The following is a 16712-nucleotide window of genomic DNA, read 5'->3' on the forward strand; positions in this document are numbered from 1 at the left end:
GATCATTCAGTTTGTGGAGCAGGAGGTGTGAGAGCAGAGCAGCTCTTCTAGTCACTTCATCTGGACAGACCAGCTACCCAGTGGTGATAGTTGTTCCTTCTTTCTCTGTTTGACGGGACAGTGCTGAACTCCCAAAGGGTCTAGTTGCTGCTCTACTTCGAAGGTAGAGCAGGGCTACAACTATATTGTAACTACTGCACTCTGCCCTGACACTAATGGGAATGATGTGGAAAAAAAAAACATGGCTGTGTTCCAAGAAAGCCAGATATGTAATTTCAAGAATTTGAGTTTCACACAATTACCATGTCTCACAGTTTTTCAGCTTCTAGACCCGAGACTGATAGATCCTACTCTGTAGACCAAATTTGTTCCACTGCCTGCTTTTTGCAGACTCTTTAAGCCAAGAAGATCACTCATTTTTTGTGAAGTATTGTTTTTAAACCCCAAAACATAAAAACATGTACCAGAGATGATATAAGTCTAAAATATTTAGTTATGTTTTGCCCCTAAAGAGAAAGGTGGTCCCCACTTTATCCTCTACTCTGAACTTTGGGCTGATTCCTCTTCCTCCTGTCTATGGTATGGGAACCATGGCAGCAGTGTGGCTGACTGTTTAATCAAGCCATCAAAGTACCAGCTATATGCATTTGGGGCCCTGAGGAAGCTCAGGTTAGCAAATTCGTTAGAGAAGATGCAATGTGACTTAACAAATGGGTGTAATATAATGGTACAAACACATTTCAATTTTTGTCTTTGAAACTTGGTCCTATGTAGCCCAGGCTGGCCTCAAACTCATTGTATGGTTGAAGGTAAACTTAAACCTCTGGTCTTTTGCCTCCTCCTCCTCCTGAGTTGTGGGATCAGAGACTAGGGCAATGATGGAAACCCAACCCATGGCCTCCTGTATGTCTAGCAAGAATCCTACCTACTGTGCCACATCCCAGCCCCATGATATATTTCTTAGTTAGCACACTGTTGAACATATATGCCCGGCTTTATTTAAGCAAGGGTCGGGTAATGCAGAGTTCAGTGTACAGAGATTTCTAGGATCATTGTCATTGTCAGTGATCAGTCCACAGGGAGAAAAAGCAGAGTTGTATGAGTGAGATATTATAGGCAGGGCTAGAAGTAGCTCCCCGCTCTGCTGTGACATCTGTCACTGGACACAAAAGTGAACAGGTAGCAGTCACAGCAGCAGTTCTTAACTCTGACCAATGTGTGAACCTTAAAGTCACTTCCGCATCCCTTGGGGACTCTAATTGCTCTAGGAGAGAGCACCAACCCTGTGTCTGGGGAGCTGGAAGGAGATGAATATCTTATAGGAAGATGTCCTGATTTTATTTTTTATTTGTATGTTAATATTAAATTGGGTTAAAGTGAGAAGATATTGCATGACTCCAAATACAACCTCTGGATGTTATGGGATGACACAGATAATAAAAACCTCAACACAAAGGAATGAAAAACATCATTTTCTTGAACATCAAAGATATACCCAGCTGAATGAGCCTTCTATTCCTTCTTCTTCACCCTTGTCCTGAAGCCACTCTCTTTCCCTTTGTCTTAACCCAGAACTGTAGGACACAAAGCAGCTGCCTTAATTAGTATATACAGCCTTGCTTTTATTGTTAACCACTGTTAAACGGAAGGCAACTAATGAGGAACAATCACCACAGCCTCCCAACCATTGTCCAGGCCTGCCACCACTGACCATCAATCGCACTTTCCCTGAGGCTTTTCAAAAAACACCTTGGATCTCAGTTCCCTTAATCATCCCATCTAGAATGTGAAAGCAATCCTGGAGATCACTGGAGAGCAAAGCAAAGTTCCCAGAAATATACTAATGGGCACTTCATGTCTGAGATCTGTTATTTATTTTGGGGGGTTCAGTGAACAGGATGGATGGCCATGTATATTTTGTTGGAACAATAAAAATATACACACACAAAAAAAGCACATCTATAAAGTATGGAGGATCAGCCTTGGAGTAAATGAATAGTAGAAGAGTGTCAATATGGTAATAAAACTAGTGCAACTTCAACCAACTTCTAGAGTTTATGCTGCTCTCATACTTTTTATCCAGCTACTTTCTTCATTTTTCAATGAAGAAATTTGGCAGGGGAAAATAATTCACCCAGGGAAGTACATCTTTTACCAGTAAAATACCAGGAATATAACATAGTCTTCAAATTGGCCCATTGCCATCAAAGGTGAACTGTGGGCAGAATTTAGTGCCAGGACCTTACACTGTGAGCAGGAGAATGCCACAAGCAGTATCACACACTGTACTGACACAATGGAAATGTGCAGCTGAGATTAATGTGATAGCAAAGAAAATCATTGTGTATTGCTTAGGGTAGGAAGGAATTAAGGTCTAAACAGTGGCTGTAACACTAGAAAGGAGAAGGAGATAGGAGAGCGGTCACAAATGAGATCTTGATAGGTCCTTTGATTGGATTTAATGGTGAGTCTTGCCCTCGGCATCTGGCGGGCCCCACTGTGGAAGCCAATTTGCTGGGTCTACACTAGTGTTCTTCTTTCCCCTTCTTATTAATCCCACATCTTGGCAATTGTCCCGTGTTTGGGATTCGTTGGTTTTTTTTTCCATGATTGAAATGAATCTTTGCAAAGGCAAAGGTCTTCCTCTTAATTCTCTGGTAGTATATTATTTCCATGATGTCTAAAGGGCATCACTTAAATAAGGAGAAAATGAACACAGACCAGAACTAGGTAAAATCAGTAAAATGACCTGATTAGTACCATCATGGGGTTAGCTTTCTGTGTTCAACTCAATCAGGCAATAGTTCAACTAGGATTTGCTTTTCAAAAGTGTCCAAATTCTCATGGATTATTTCCTCACTGACAACAGAATAAACAGCATTTCACCCTAGCTCCCAATGAGAGGGCCTTCCCACTCCAAACACAGCCACCGTTCCCTGGGTGCCTCTCAGGTAGGAAGACACACTTCAGTGGAGACTTGAGTCTTAGAAGAACATCCTACTTGGATAACATTTTTATAATACTTTGTAAAAGAAGTAACATTTCAAAACATTTTTCTCTCTTCTCAGACAGGTGAGCAATTTACAAAGCTTATCCTCAGTCTCTGCCCTGTGAGCAACTAGCCTTAAAAATAAGCCACTTTGGTACTCAAAGTGCCCATTCCTGTTCTTCAGCCTCTTTTTCTTCCAAAAGAAAAGCTCCTGAATAGGGAGAATTTTTAAATGACAGCCAGGCCCTGCTTGTGGATGTAATATTAGCATTCTAAATAAAGGATTGCTTAAGGGGCTTAAACAATTTTTTTCTTTCATTTGATTGATATTCCTCCAAAGGTTTGTGCTTGATTTGAGCATACTTAGCAAGATTTTCACATTGAGCAACAAATCCTCGTAGGCCTGCTTCCATTGTTTGCCTCATGCCTCCCTGGGCCTGTCAGTAATTGCTGCCTACCCAGCTTTGCTGCCCACATAGAACCTGTGCAGATAACATTAGACAGACTTAGACTCCCTTGCATAATTCAAGATATAAGTACTTATCCAGACGACCCAGTTGGGGTTTCTGCAGTAGTAGTCGAACTGTCCTGTAGACGCTCATTTTAATCAGAGATGAATAAATAACAACTTAAAAACTGTGATATATTTTATTTTGTGGTTCTAAGCAATACAACAATATATTTAAAACATAGTTGTACATTGAAAACTGGAATGTGATAACAATGTGAAAAGCAAAATCAGTTCTTTTGGTTTTAATTAACTTGGTGAGTTATTTTGGTTTTCAATTAGAAATGGCTTGTAAGCCATCATCAGAACTAGAACAGTTTTTTAGGCTACCCAAGCAATGAAAACTCTCTATCCACATTTTGGTTCTATCTAATGATAATAAATTTTTATAATAAATATAATAAAGATCTTTGTAATAAAACTAAAATGACTTTTAGACTGCATGAATCTGCTGTTGTTTGGCTTTATTATTAAAATCAAACCTAAAAATCCTGGGGTACACCTTTTAAAATGCAGTTGTACACAAAGATGTGATCATTTTCCAGAGAAATGTCTAGATTTAAGCTTTGTAGACAAAGGAGAAGAGATATTTTGCTTCTATGTACGGAAACATTCAGGATTCCATTTGTAAAAGCCAAAGAGAAAAACAGAGTTTCCTTCAAGTTTCTGTCTTTAGTTTAGTCTCGAGGGGCAACAAGCACTAAGCCAAGAATCGGGATTTTTTTTTGAGAAAATGCGTAATAATTTTCAGAAACAGCCTCAGTTCTGTGAGGTTTGTGCTTACCACTGAACACAGAGTGTCATGTCGCCTGAAGCTGGCTGGTGAGCACGTTGACTTGGCTGTTTGTGACCACTGAATTCAGTGTGAGGCTTTCCCATCTCCAGCAACAGAAAGCACAGGCACAGGCTTTGCTGAGACATCCCTATTTCTTGTGGGTTTTTCACCACACTGTGCCTGATGAGTGCGCTTTCACTGTGATGGGCATGTAGAGAGTTCTACCAGTGAGAACTCAAACTGATCCAAGACTAGTGGAAAAGAGAGTTGGGAGGGAGGGAGCCCTCAGGAGGGGCTCTGATTGCTCAGCAGTGTGTTGGGATGTGTGGTATAAACTATGATCTGCCAGGATGGTCCAGTTGGCTCTGGATAGAACTCAGGGTCATGGAGATGATTGTTGTTGAATTTATAGGAAAATTGTATTTACTTATGCAAGACTATCAGTAGAAACAGCCTGTGGCTCCTTTGTGATTTCTCTTAAAAGCATTGAAATCATTTTCTGGTTGTTTCACCAAGCTGTGCTCCTTATAGAGTGCCTAAGCAACTCTGTAACACCATAGCTCAGCTATCCAGTCACCACAGAGAATTCCTGTTGGTGCTTTCCCTAGGTGTCTGAAAGCTAATCTTATGGCTGTGACATACGTCGGTGTAACCAGTTGATGAAGGCAAGATCATTGGGGATGAGGACATAGCATCTTCAAACAGTGCTTATTGATACAATAGCTAAATTCTAACAATATGTGCCAACACTGGATTTCAGTAAAGATGTAACTGTAGCCATGGTCAATATAAATGGGCAAAACTGTAAGACAGAAGCAGGGACTTGGACTTAGTCATCAGAATCAAGTAAGGCTGAAGTAACCATGAACCTAATATCCTTTCTGCCTCAGAGCTCCAGGAGAATTGGAGGTTTCATTACTGTGTGCTGTCTACTGCTGATATCCTATAAGGACTATCTAAACTTTAATATTCCAGTATTTGTCTGACTAAAAATAGAGGATATACCCAATATTTAGCTCTGTGTCATAGAGTAGCTCCTTTATGATTAGTAATGATTAAAACATCCCTGAAGTAAATCAGAAAGTTGGACTGCATTTAGGTGACTTGCTCAAGGGCATAGATTAAGACCTTCAGGGCTATAGCCACTCTGATACCCAGAACACCTCCACCTACCATCATTTCGAACTAACCTTGAGATACTAATGTCTTGTGTAATTATAGGCACATAACTACAACTTTTGGCCACAAGGAATGTATTAGAGACATTGCTGAGGGATGAATAAAGCTTCAAGAGACTGGCAATGGTGTAAGATGGAATTAGTGTCACCCTACACAACTATTAGTGAAGCTGCACAGTGTCTACAGGATTAACAATGGCGAAGAGGCATCCTGTGTCCCTATGTCTACCATGCAAGGTGCTTCCTAGGAGCTACAAATGTTTACAGAATGAGAAATCTCTAGCAATGGAGGTCAAATAACGACTCTGGTATGAGGTGTTAGGGGAGGCACTCAGGCTCTTTGGGAGCCTCATATAAAAACCTAAATGCCAGAGGCCCTAGGGAGACTCTCTAGTGTAACTGCAATTTCTAAATGACACCAAGGTTTATCTTCTTCAGCTAGTTGCCATTGCTGCATGATACTAGCATCATGAACAAATGAGATAAAGATGCTGTGGCTTGAGTCGAGACCTGGGCATTCCTCTGTCTCCAGGGAAGAACAGTGTATGGTGAAACAAGCCAAGTTAGCACAGGCAGAGCAAACATTTAGCTCCTGGGTTATGCTAAGGCTCTCTCTTCTGGGAACAGATTAACCAAGTCCTGGCATGCTGTTTTTCGTGTGTGTTTTTTGAAATCTTTGTAAAATAGTTTAGGTGTGATTGAACATTTTAAAAAGTCTTTTCAATACAATTTGTCACCACCAAAGAAAGCCAATACTGTCCCACATTCTGGCTGTTATAGTTCTTAGAACTGTAGAAACTTTTCTAGACATCATGGGTATTAACCTGTTAGCAGGTATAAGAATTGTATGGTTTTTTTTTTCTCATTTCATGAATTGCCTTTTCAATTCAGTTGATTGTGCCCTTAGATGCATATAAGATTTTAATTTTAAGGATGCCAAATCTGTCTGTTTTCTTTTGTTCCCTGATTGGTGTTACATCAAGAAATCATTAACATATCCAACAACTCGAAGGTTTTCTTCTTAACAACTTAGAATTTAGGTCTCACGTTTAGGCCTTGATTTATTTTGAGTTAGTGTCTGTGTATGTATGTGTTAAAGACATAACTACATTCTATTGCATGTGGCTATGCATTCATAGAGAAGACTATTGAATAGACTTAACGCCCCTGCCACAAATAATTTAACTATATGCACAAAGATTTATTTCTGATCTTTTCTATTCCACTAGTGTTAAACTTTGAAAATGCAAATGCATTGCTTTGTTTTTAAGATTTTTGACCTCTTAAGTTCCCTTTAAAGGTCCTTATACATTTTAGGATGGTTTGTTTTTTTATTTCTGCAAAACATAATGATTGATAGGGAGTGTACTAAATCTATAATTCACTTGATATTAACATCATAGTAGTGTATGTTATACCTATGAACATGGGATATCTTTCTATGTATTTCTATCTTCTTTACTTAATTTTTTTCTTTAAATAATAATTTTCAGTTTATACGTCACAAATATTAGTGTTTTTCTCCTTGGTTTCTTCACAGCCACATGCTTACTTCTTTAGTTGTTATTATAAATGAAACTTTTAATTTCTGCCCTGCATTAAGTACTAGTGCATATAAATATGACACACTTTCCTGTCTTTGTGAATCTTGAAACCATGCTTTTATTATTTATTGCATTTTTCAGGATCTTTGGGCTATGCTACTTATATAACCACATCACTTCAAATGGGTACTTCTACTTCTTTACAGTTTTGGTGTCTTCCATTTGTCTTGTTGAATTGCTCTACTCAGGGATTCTAGTACTGTGTTACATGGATGTGGCCAAAGCAGTCCTTGCTTTATTGTTGATCCTAGAATGTTTCCAGACATCAAACATTGAGTACAATATTGGCCATGAACGTGAAGTGTGTCACCACCAAGTTCAGGTCATTCTCTTCTACCCTTAGTTTGTGGAGCCTTTCTTCAATGTTTTCATTTGTTTATTTCTATAGTTTATCCAGTTTCTTTTGTTTTTGAATCTGTGGGTTCTTACTGAATCCCTTTAAAAATTTTTCTTTTTAATATCATGATTGCTTCTGTTGAAGTAACTAGATCATCTGTCTTCTAAGTATGGGTTTTCTTGATTTCATCTCTGTGGGGTATGTTCCTTCACCTCATGTATTTCTACAAACTGCTAGCTAGATATTAGAAGCTTAGTCAAATTTGACTTATTTCATTTTTCCTTTCCTCCCTCCCTCCCCTCTTCCTTTTCCTTCCTTTCATCTTCCTTTCGGAATTCAGTGTTGTTTGTCTGAGTTTATCTCCAGTAAGAAATGCATATGTCTGATTGTTCTGTTGAGGTCAGTTTTTGGCTGGGACAGACTCCACCAACAGTCAACCATGGGATGTTCTTAGCTTTTCTAATAACTCTTTAAATAGCCCCTTTAATAACTGGCCATCCTCATGGACTCATAGGTGCCACATTCCTTTATGTCTTTCTAATGAGAATAGTTTACCAGCAATATTTTCAAGGAGCAACTGTGTCTACTCTTTAAGTGTGCCTGATACCTGGTAGCTACTTAGGAAGGTCTAGCCAATGACCCATTGTAACTGAGTCTGACCACAGGCAATTCTCTAGAGATAGTTTCTTCACAAGTCTCAATGTGAGAACAAGTATCCAGCAAAGATTTAAGTAGATCTACACACTTATCCTGCTCAGGAGGAGATTGTATACATTAGGGGAAATCATTAATGTTCCTATGAGAGTTGGAAGATGGGCTAACTTAATCTGTGCTCACTTGGCTGCAACAACTAAAACTGCTATTTGTGGAAAAAAAACCATATGCTTTATGATTTTGAATAATTTCCCAAAGATGTTAAACTTTCACACTTTGGTGAAGTGCCCCAAATCAAATCACATGTACCTTCCACTGAGTTGTCAGAACACTAGATACTTGATACAAATGCCCTGAGCTGACTCTAGAAGATCTCTTGTTATTTTTTAAAGATGTATCTATCTATCTATCTATCTATTTATTTATTTATTTATTATGAATACAACATCCTGCCTCCATGTCTGTCTGCAAGCCAGAAGAGGACACCAGATCTCATTATAGATGGCTGTGAGCCACCATGTGGTTGCTGGGAATTGAACTCAGGACCTCTGGAAGAGCAGTCAGTGCTCTTAACCTCTGAGCCATCTCTCCAGCCCCGATTCCTTGTTATTTTTGCACATATTTTGGTATTGTATTAGTATTCTTAAAGAGACTCTACAAACTTTTATTTTGATCCACTAATAGGACTTATAGAATCATGTATTACTAATAATCTACAAAGAAAGTTTCATTTTGAAACTGTTCAAAAATTTTCAAGGGTTCTACATTGAGAGTCCCTCAGTAGTTACTGTTGTAGTCAGATGTCACTAGCAACAATTTGCTACTGAGCATAGAGAGAAGTGGAGACAATTAAGAGGCACATCACACCATTAATGATAAAGGAACCATGCTACTTGGCTATGCAAGCAAACATTTTGTTGTTGTTACTTTCTTTTTAGGCTTATTTTTCTAAATCATCATATTCTGTGTTAGATATTTTTGTGATACTTTCAAGAAAAGTGTGTTGTGATCACCTTTTCACCTCACCTCCCACCCCGTTACCCCTGCTCCTTCCACATAGCACTCCCAAGTACTTTTCCTGTTTTGCCTCTCAAATGTCCTTTTGCTGCACCCCCACTCTTTATTACCCAATATTGACCTCTTAGTCTCCTTGAAGAACTATTTTTAGACTTTACGTACATGTCTGTATACCTCTTGTTTTTTGATAAACCCTTCCAGATTTCATTGACACAACTTCTACTCCAAAGTTCCTAGATCTTCAGGGTGTTGGGCACCATTGCCCATGCTGGAGTTGTGTCATCTTCATGCTGATAAACAGCTGTGTGCCCTCAAGTTTGACTGGCATCTTTTGGGAGAACTCATGATATTTCCTCCTAAGTGTGGTCATGCTGAATGTTTTCAACTTAGCTTCCACCAAAACCAGCATTCTCTTGAGTAGGCTCTTAAAAACACTATAGTCTCAAAGAAACCGGCATAAAAAGTCATGTGAAAAGTTTGTAGAAAGTGTCTGGTATAATAACTACAATAGAATTGAACTCATGATTCCCTAAAGATTAGCATTAGCCCTGGTAGGTGATCACATTTCTCAGCGCTCTAACATTGTAACAAGGCTTGTGGTTTTGGAAGCAGTCATCCAAGCACTGTTTTTTTTTTTGTAGGGCAGCACATCGTGGTAGGAAAATTTGACAAAGTCAAGTCAGTCTTCATATGGCTGGAATACTAAAGAGAATGTCTCACTGTCTACTTTGAATGCATACCCAACATGACTTGAAAACCTCCCAGTGGGGCCAACATCTTGAAGGTTCCACTGTCTTCTAGCATGCTATCCATAAGGGTCAAGATTTGACCATATAACCTTAGAGAGCTTTCAAGATCCAAACTATAGAAATGATTCCTTAACTTCTGCCTAACAAAATTTAGAGGATGGGCTTTCTTGGGGCATCTATTACTTTTAAAAAGCCTGGACATCACATCCAGACTGAATGTATAATATCTCTTGTAGTCATGGCCTGGAGTCTGGGGTTGGACTACCACATACAGCTATAGCTGTAATATCAGTGATAGAAATAACATTGGTAATGGGAGCAGCCTCAGCTGCTTACACTTTGTCAGATACTGGCCTATAACTTCACCTGTATTTCCAAATTTAATTGGCAAATAAAATGCTTTTACTCCCACATTACTGGAGAGCCTAGAGGGGAAAAACAAATAGGAGATTTTGATTCAGACCTGGAGGAAACAGTGTCAGGGTAGGTATTAACACATGGGCTCGTCAGAAAATAGAATACAGTTATGTGGGAAAACGCTGGGGACAGATCCTTTGAAGGCAGTTCCTTTGCCTTGGCCACATGGTAAGAATTTATCTAAACAATAATATATTCAAAATTATACCATTTGTGTATTTGAATTAGTATTTATTTGAACTGATGTATATAAGTTATATTTAAAGAAAAGATTAACTATTTCCATTACAACACATAAATATAACCATAATATAGTAGGCATTAGTCTTCTCACTAGTTATCTTCTGAAGAAAGTATTTTGTGACAGAGACCACAAACAGGACATGCATTGGAGAAGAAAATAAAAATATGACATGTATTGGGATATAATATTTGGGAGAAGAGTGGCTTAGGAGATAGACCCCAGTGATGGGTCCGATTGGAAAGATCCCTTGCTGGAGAAAAAACACAAAGAAGTGGGAAAAGGTAAGGAAGGTGGAAAGTCCAGGGTGAAGAGTCAGGATGCTGTGACTGGCGTGTTGTAGGGATGGAGAAGCTGTTTATCAAAATTCCACAGTTTGAGATTACTAGGGTACCATGCTTGTGAAGAAGGGATACATCAGATTTTAGAGAATATGATGAACTTGACTTAACGTCCGCTGAGTTTCAGATGCTTTACAGTCATCCCAGGGGGCCTGAACAATAGCTGATAGATTAGTGATCATATAGTCAAGATCTCAAATCTGATATGGTTGGGGACATGAGGTATTTTGGTCTCCCTGTGGCCTGAACTGACTGTAGAACAGATGAGACCAGAGTCCTAAGGATGAGTACCTGTAAAGAGAGGCTTGTACCAAATGATAGATGTTCAGATTCTAAGAGGATGCCAGGAAAGATTGATGATGTGCCTGACACCATAGGAGGAGAAATGTCAAGACAGTAGACAGCAGTGGTGATTGCCCATGATGGTCATATGGGACAATGGAAACATTTGGAAATTAACTTTTCCTAAAATGAGATGTTACTTTGAAAAGAGAACAGAGCTCTAAGTTTCTTACAGTGGTATGAGGAAAAGCAGTGCTTTAGAAATGCCAAGAAGAGAGTAGACAGTGATGGCAAATGCCCCCAGATGGTCATGTAGAGCAATGGAAACATTTGGTAATAAGTTTTTCTTAAAATGAGATATTGCTTTGAAGAGAGGGTAGAGCTTTCAATTTTTCATAGCTGTAGCCCTGGAATCTGTTATTGCAAGAATAGACATATTTCAAGAAAAGTGAAGTTAAGCCAAAGGCATGGTGATTTCCATGTCTCACTTTTGGTCCAAGAATGTGGAGAGTTTGTTTGTTTTGTTTCTTCTTCTGAATTTTCCAAAATAAGCCCTCAAGCCAAGACTAACTTATTAATTGTCCAGGATTAACTTTCTTCACATTTTATTTACATCAGGCATGTTTGAAAAATATAGCAGTATTAAAATAATATTTAGTATGATAGGAAAATAAGATTTGTTATAATTCTGTCTGCTCAAATTGTGTAGGCAAATCCATGCAGGCTGTCTTCCCACCCTTCTGCTAATCCCCCTTGGGTGAAACAGCTAGTGTGAGGTGTCTTTGCATTTGACAGGTCATATGCATTTCCATGCATAAATCCAACACTTAAGGATGTCAGGAGGGACCTCCTAGGGATCTGCTTTGCAAACTATAAAGTGAGCATGGAAAACATCAGAGGATGCTCCATGTAGCAAGAAATGTGTTTTGCCAAACTAGCATTTCATTTTTGTATTTCTGCATTTCTGTGTCGGTTGGGAGGGTCTGAATGTGGAGGCAGGGGTAGGAAGAAAAGAACTAGGTCATGGTTTTGTTTGTTTCTTTAGTGTGATTCTACTAAAAACATGTCCACAAATACTACTTTCCACAGACCTCCTTCCTAGTCTACATTTCCCCCTTTTGCTAACTGCCAACTGTGTTTTTTCTGTAGGAAATGTTTCTGAAACAGCACCATGAGGTGGCAGGTATAAAAACCATGAAAGAATGATAATAACAACCAGTAAGCTGTTTCTGTAGTTTATGAAGAAAAGTTAAAGCGCACTACATATTAACAGACAATAGAGTGATTCTTTTGATGCCCATGTAAATAAGCAACCATATCAAGAAGAAATAAGGCTTTTTAACAGCAGCAGTATTGTGGTACATGTATTTCACGGTTGGCAATTAAATAGATGTGGTAAGTCTCTACCCTTACCACATGAAAAGACTTGCTGGCAGAGTTCTATGGCAAGTCAGGGTGTTTGCATTGGCTTGAAGTCTCTAGGGCAGTAGTTCTCAACCTGTGGGTCGCAACACTTTCATGAGGGGGAGTGGGGGGAGTCTCATATCAAATACCCTGCATACCAGATATTTACATTGTGACTCATCACAGAAACAAAATTACATTATGAAGTAGCAATGAAATAATTTTATGGTTGTGGGTCACCACAACATGCAGAAATGTATAAAAGGGTTGCAGCATTAGGAAGGTTGATAACATGGTTCTGGGGGTCTCTGTACACCTTAGCCTGGTATTCTGTTTTAGAAACAGCTGTTTGAACTGCCCTCACTGATCACTCCTATTCTGGATATTTGAGTGTTATCTTCTACTACATTTATTGGCAAAGCCCTTGTGAACAATTTCCTCTAAGACTAAGAGTAAGTGGGTTGTTTGTTTGTTTTACTTATTTGTAAACTGTTTTTAAATTCTTGTGCAACATGAGAACTTTCATAGGTATTCGGAGGTATTAAGGACAAGGTAAGGAAGGCAACCAGTCTGAATGACCTGACACGGAGTGTGTGGGCAGTGGTCTCATTTCTCTAACTCTTGACTGTACTATCTATTCCCCCATTTCCACTGTCAATTAGCAGGATGATGGAGAGGCTAAGGTTGCCATTCTTCCTTATTTCCAGGTCCTCTTCCCTTCCATCTCTAAAAGGCAGGAAGTAGGTGGTGTTGGGGGTGGAGCTAACAATGTGGGTGGAGCTAGTGAAGTGGGAGGAGCTGCTCTGTAGCCGTGCTCACCTGGCTGGCATGAGTGGAGTGCAGAATTTAACTTCCACCCCTCTGTCCCAGTTTCCTTCTCTCTGCTTGGTGTATGGAGATGGTGTGATTGTGGCAGGCTGAGAGACAAGATTTTTATTACTATCGTTACTCTGTTAATCTATGAGAGAGCAAAGGTAGGCCCTAGGTGGTTAGTCTAGGGCTCCTCTTCCACATTTGCTACAGCCTCCCTTAGCAAGGGTGGCTGAGTCCTGTGGTGGATACTCCAGGACATGCTTTGCTGAACATACGGGCAATGGTCAAAGTTGTGAGCAAGATTTGAGATCTACAATAGAATGAGAAAGCCATACAGGAAGTGTGTGCCATCCTGGTTAGGCAGGAGTGATGGAGGGGAATGTTGTTTTCTTTGAATTTTATTTTTTGAGTCAAGACTCTGAAGAGACACAAGTTACATTAACCCTGCCAGGTAGAATACTTTGCCTATTTACAGTTCTCCCGTTAGGTATATTTATTCCAAAATTTATTGTGATAATAAAATATAATTATAGAATATTATAAGAAATATAAAGTGGTTATCAGAGTGCCAATAAACGCTCTAGAAACTGATTATATATTCCTTGTATACTTCCTAAGTGGAATTTTTTCTTCTTCTTAGCACAAATGATTGCAACCAAAAAGCATAGTGGTTCCTGAATTTTATATATTTAAAATGCAGTGTTATCACAAAGAACAAGACTATCCCCATGCCCGCCCCAAGCTCATCAATACCAGTGGATGTTATTAGGACAGAAGAGTTAGGGAACAGATGGACTGGCCATGACGAAGCATTCTAAAGAAGCTATTGCTCCTCTTGGCTTAGCGCTTCCTTCTGGATGGCACTATTTGGTGACTTGCTGTGTCACAGCATCAGCCCCTAGTAGTCAGCTCAGCCACTACTTCCTTTGTTGAGAAAACTTGGATCTGGGAGGCAGTCTGAATGCATGAAAAAAAGACAGTGACTTGCCATCTAGAGAAAGATTTATGCTTGTTGCCTCTCTGAACTTAATCTAGACTATATTTTCTGGTATTTAGGCAGTAAGAGCAGATACTCTTCATAGATTGTGCAATGAATTTCCTCTACTTCATGTATCTAAGAACCTTATACCTTATTTTTGTAATACTTGGGTACAAGCTGTTTTTTTATTCTTTATGGTAACTTGTGGATCACCTTTCATCCGGGAGGTCACTGAAGACCGCACATGGCACATGGAATAAATGATGACAGTACAGGCAGCTGACTTCTGGCTCTCCTGGGGTAGCATGCGGTCCCCACCTTTCTTGTCACTGCCTCCCTTTGAAATGAGACTGCCATCCTTACAACCTGGAGATCATACCCACTCCTGACCTGTAAAAATCTCCTTTCAGGACCCCCCCACTTCAGTTTCCCTTGGACTGCGAATGGAAGAGATGATCTTCAACTTGGCAGACACACATCTATTTTTCAACGACCTAGAAGTAAGTTCTAATTGTTTTACACATACTTTGTGGAACATATCTGAGCATAAGTGACTGATTTTGGAATTAAAATTGGATATTGCTGTTCTCAACATACAATTGGAATACTGAGACAAAGTGCTTGTAAGGTGATGTGTTTCCTCTTTGTGGTATTTATTACATTTTAAAGTTGGATCCTACAATTAAAATTTGGTGACAAGATTCCTAAGTGTGACCCTCAGCAGCTTTGTACGTCATTATGCAGCCGCCTATGCTGCCCCTACCCAACTCTTCCTGTGCTTTTCTGTCCAATCTGACTGTTTGGAGCTGGTCTGCATGGAGCCTTTACTATCTGTGCTGCTAGGAGCCTCTCATGTCTTAACTGTAGCTGGTTTTATTGGGGGAAACATCTCTAAGGTGGCTGGCTGACTGTGAATGGACTGTGGCAGGCAGGATCTTAGCTGCATTCTTAACAAAGAAAGGCATTGTTTTCACCTATCTCCCTTATGACAAAGCATGACTGTAACTCCACTGCCCTCCTCCTTCACAGGGACGGTTGTTTATTTAACTCTCACTGCTAAGCAAGCTTGTGGTGGGGCTGCCAACAGGCATTAATCATCAAGTTGTTGCTTTGCTAGGTTTTATAAACGTATGTTATTTCAGACAGGAGAAGAATCTCAAAGATTCAAATAGAACTTTTACTGATCAAAGTTAATTGGCAGCAATTGGCCTTTAAATATTTCCTGATGTTTCCCTTCTCAAAATCAAGCAAAATGCACCTTATTTAATAGAGGAGCCAAAATCACTTGAAAAATGCCAGTGTGTGACAGAACTTAAATGTGGTTTGTTCAACATCTGTCCTGTATTTTGATTTCTTTTCATCTGCAATGAAACAACTCACAGGCGAATTGGCAGCTTCCAGTGCAATAAAATGATTTAAATGAACTTGATTTTTTTCATTCCTCGGAGATATAGTTATTTTTATATTTAGAATTAAAGTGCAATTTTTATTTTTTTATTTCTAAGTATTTGCTTTCCTCAAGGAAAGGACATGCAATGCATTATGATTTTTTTAATGGGGGAATTTCTCTCTGAGTGACAACTTCAACATTAACTTTGCAGAAGCTTTATCATCAATACTTATTTTCAAAACTTGCTTCTGACTTTGCATTTCACTTTGCAAGAAGGCAACACAAAAATTCTGTATGTTACTACTACCCTGTTAAGATTTTTTACCCAGATTTCCATTTATCTCTAAAGACACAGACTAGGCAGGTATTTTACGTTTCATGCAAACCTGTCCTTCTTATTGCTGTTCATCAGTGTCTGTAACATCCGTCAAGATTTGACATGGAATACTTTGGAATTGATTGAAAATTCTGTCTTGTCAAAAAATGTCCAATGGTATGGCAAAAAGTGAGAAGTTTGGCAAAATGATAATTTATAATTTAATTTATTATGGTTCTTATGAAAGCTTCCAAACTCAGCTTTAATTTAATACAGTTTTTTGTTTAATTTACATTACATCTACTGAAATACAAAGAGAGAGGGAAATGGCACCCAAATACCTTAAAAGTACATACAAGAGATTCTTCTGTAAGGATGTGGGTCAGGAAAACTTTTAAATGGTCTTTGAAGCAATTGAGATGGTAGAATCTACTCTTGCATGCATGTTGTTTCTTATTAGAAAAGCAAAAAAGAATGAATATATACTTCAGCCACACACATAAGATGATAATGGGAATATTTTCAGGCCCCAGACCTGATGCAAGTAGCTTTTCCATTATTGTGCTCAATAATAACATGAATGTAACCACAACAGTAGCCCATGAAAGATTCATTTTGCCTGTCTTTAGAAATTATTTTCTCTAGATTTGTGTAGTATCTCAAAGTAAATTGGTTCTTACACTTTTGCAGCCTTAACTTTTATAAAATTTTTATTTCA

At 38.9% G+C, this 16712-nt stretch overlaps 1 protein-coding gene across 9 annotated transcripts in view; it reads left to right on the forward strand.

Moving 5' to 3' along the window:
* The window catches only part of Eya1 (EYA transcriptional coactivator and phosphatase 1), a 144206-nt gene that overhangs the window by 88120 nt on the left and 39374 nt on the right, over nucleotides 1-16712 (forward strand). For all 9 annotated transcript variants that reach the window (XM_021225256.2, XM_013110892.3, XM_021225255.2 and 6 more), the window contains one exon: nucleotides 14699-14788. In XM_021225256.2, the coding sequence (XP_021080915.1) occupies nucleotides 14699-14788 (90 nt within the window). The remainder of the gene's footprint in view (nucleotides 1-14698; nucleotides 14789-16712) is intronic.

Source organism: Mesocricetus auratus, unplaced genomic scaffold, assembly GCF_017639785.1.
Source record: "Mesocricetus auratus isolate SY011 unplaced genomic scaffold, BCM_Maur_2.0 Super-Scaffold_6730, whole genome shotgun sequence".
NCBI classification, from domain to species: Eukaryota; Metazoa; Chordata; class Mammalia; order Rodentia; family Cricetidae; genus Mesocricetus; species Mesocricetus auratus.